Raw genomic sequence first — 2415 nt, 5'->3', positions numbered from 1 at the left:
CCTGCCCCGAGGAGGTGGCCGCCGTGTTCAGGCAGGACAGGAGCAGCCTCACCGTCAACCCGTCCAGCATCCCGACGCCGGTGCGTCCAGTCCCGGGCGAGGCGGGCCGGGGTGTGAGCCCGCCCAGGAGGGATTCCAGGGAGCACCGGGGCCAAGTTTAGGGGTCTCACTGGGGCGGTGTGCCCCAGCCCCCCACGGATACCCAGCCCCCCGGGGAAATCTACCCCAGACTCCCCAGCCCCCAGGACACCCCAGCTTTCAGGGGCCCTTGACCCAGCTTTCCGTCTCTACCCTGCAAAACCCCCACAAGGGACCCCGCCGCCGCTCGCCCAGCAGGCCCCGGGCCCTGGCCGGCCAGGCCGCGCGGGCTGAGTGACAGCTCCCCACAGACCTGCTCCCTGTACTACCTGGACCACCTGGCCAGGGCCCTGCGGCAGATGGGCCTCCACGAGCTCGCCGTCCCGGTCCTGCAGCTGGCCGTGCTGATCGCCGGCTGCGTGGTGGACAGCAAGAGCCTGCAGGACCTGTACCACCTCCAGTCAGTGTGCTGCCGGCCGGGCGGGGCGGCAGGGAGGCCGTGGGTGCCCAGCTCCCCTGGCTAGGGGAATGTCCAGTGTCAGGGAGAGGGGGCGCAGGGGAGGGGCGGGGAGGCCCTGGCGACGGGCCCGCTGCCCCAGGAGAGGCCGCTGAGCGCGCAGCAGCGCCGCACCGTGGGCAGGCGAGAGGGCTGCCCCCCGCGGCTGAGGCCCTCTCCCCGCTGGCCGCCCGCTGACTGCCCTCCGCCTCTCCCAGACTTGCCCTGATCTGCTCGGAACTGAGGCTGGGGGACGCCGCTGCGTACCACGAGGAGGCGGTGGGGCAGGCGTGCCTGGGGGAGGCAGAGCAGGCCAGGTGTGCGCTGAGGCCGCGGCGTGCCAGGCTGGGCGGTGGGTTTGACGGAGCCTGGTCAGGGCCAAGACCGCGGGCAGCGATGCCTGGGCACTCGGAAGGCGGGAGGTGGCTGGGGGCAGGGGAGGACCCCTGGGGGAGGGCACCAGGGGTGGGCCCCGCCAGGGTGCCTGGGGGGGCCCCCCGGGGCGAGCCCTCGCTGCGGGCAGCCACAGGATGGAGCGGGAAGGCCCTTCCCTGCAGGAATGTCTTTGTCAGCACAAGACTGGCCTTTGTCTGTCGCCCCCGGCTGCGGCCACACCCGCGGGGTGTCCACTGGTGACTGCTGCTCACAGCCGGGAGGCCTCTGCGCCGCCGGCTGCTCACGGCGCCTCTGGCCGGTCTTGCTCACACAGCTGGAGGAAAGAAATCGCCGTGAGGAAGGAGAAGCACAAGGAGCTGCTGCTGGACGACAGCCTGACCACGCCGCCCACACCCACGGCCCCAGCCAGGCCGGCAGAGGACAAGGACAAGGTCTGCCGCTGGCCTGCAGCGGGCACAGTCAGCCTGCACGTCCCGGAGTGGGGCCCCGCTGCAGCCCAGGGCAGACCGCGGGGGTGGCATGGACCCAGCCAGCGCCCACACTCCGCCAGGGGGGCCCTTGCACTGCCCCTGCCCTGGATTGGGTCCTGGGACGGGCACAGCCTGCTGGGTGCCCAGGATGGCTGAGGCTGCCGACGGCTGAGGCAGTGCCTGGCACGGCAGGGACGGATGGGTGTGGGCTGAGCGAGGAGGAGGGACCACTGATGTGGGGGAGTCCAACCTGGAGCAGAAGGTGGCGGGCCCAGTCCCGCCCCACCGCCTGGCCCCGCCCCCACCGCCGGGCCCCACTGGCGCTGCTCGTCATTCTCGGGGCGCCTGTAGTGGCGTCACCTTTGTGCGACACTGCAGCAGGCTCCGGCGGAGACTTGAAGTGCTGGCAGCTGCAGCAGCTGGAGCGCGGAACTGCGGGGCGCGCGCCGGGGCGGGAGTGGGCTTCGGGCTGGTGGAGGCTGCTCTCGCAGCCCTGGAGCGCCGGGACAGGTGCGTCGTAGCTCTCTCTGCCTAACCGGAACGACACCTGCAAGTTGCCTGGGTGGTCATGTCCCCCCTGTGCCGTCCTCTGAGCCCCAGGGGTCCCCCTAAGAGGCATTGCGGGTGCGGCGTAGTGGGGTTGGGTTTTTTTTTTTTAACCGGGGCGACCAGGCTGCAGCAGGGGTTCTGGAGAGGAGAGAAATCCCTGGGGACTCCGTACCCTGCGCTTGTAAAGGGACATGGGGGCATTGACTTCGGCGTGTAGGCAGCAGGATGGCTCAGAGAGCACCCGGCTCTGAACTCCATCCAGTGGTCGGGGCATTGGCCTGAGCGCTCATCGTGCGCCAGACACTGCGCTTTACATGTAGTATCCAGTCCTCCCAGCAACTCAAGTAAGATCTATCATATTGTGCCCATTTTCCAGATGGGGAAACCAAGGCATAGAAGTTAACCAACTTGCCCAAAGTCACACAG

The 2415-nt window shown here is 69.6% G+C and overlaps 1 protein-coding gene across 1 annotated transcript in view; it reads left to right on the top strand.

Moving 5' to 3' along the window:
* Positions 1–2415, top strand: part of CFAP46 (cilia and flagella associated protein 46) — a 45173-nt gene that overhangs the window by 18778 nt on the left and 23980 nt on the right. The window contains exons 18-21 of the mRNA XM_012734814.1: positions 4–80; positions 390–538; positions 793–891; positions 1284–1401. Coding sequence (XP_012590268.1) covers positions 4–80; positions 390–538; positions 793–891; positions 1284–1401 — 443 coding nt within the window. The remainder of the gene's footprint in view (positions 1–3; positions 81–389; positions 539–792; positions 892–1283; positions 1402–2415) is intronic.

Source organism: Condylura cristata, unplaced genomic scaffold (assembly GCF_000260355.1).
Source record: "Condylura cristata isolate star-nosed mole 26May11 unplaced genomic scaffold, ConCri1.0 scaffold00074, whole genome shotgun sequence".
NCBI classification, from domain to species: domain Eukaryota; kingdom Metazoa; phylum Chordata; class Mammalia; order Eulipotyphla; family Talpidae; genus Condylura; species Condylura cristata.
This window is presented reverse-complemented; position numbering and strand designations above follow the sequence as displayed.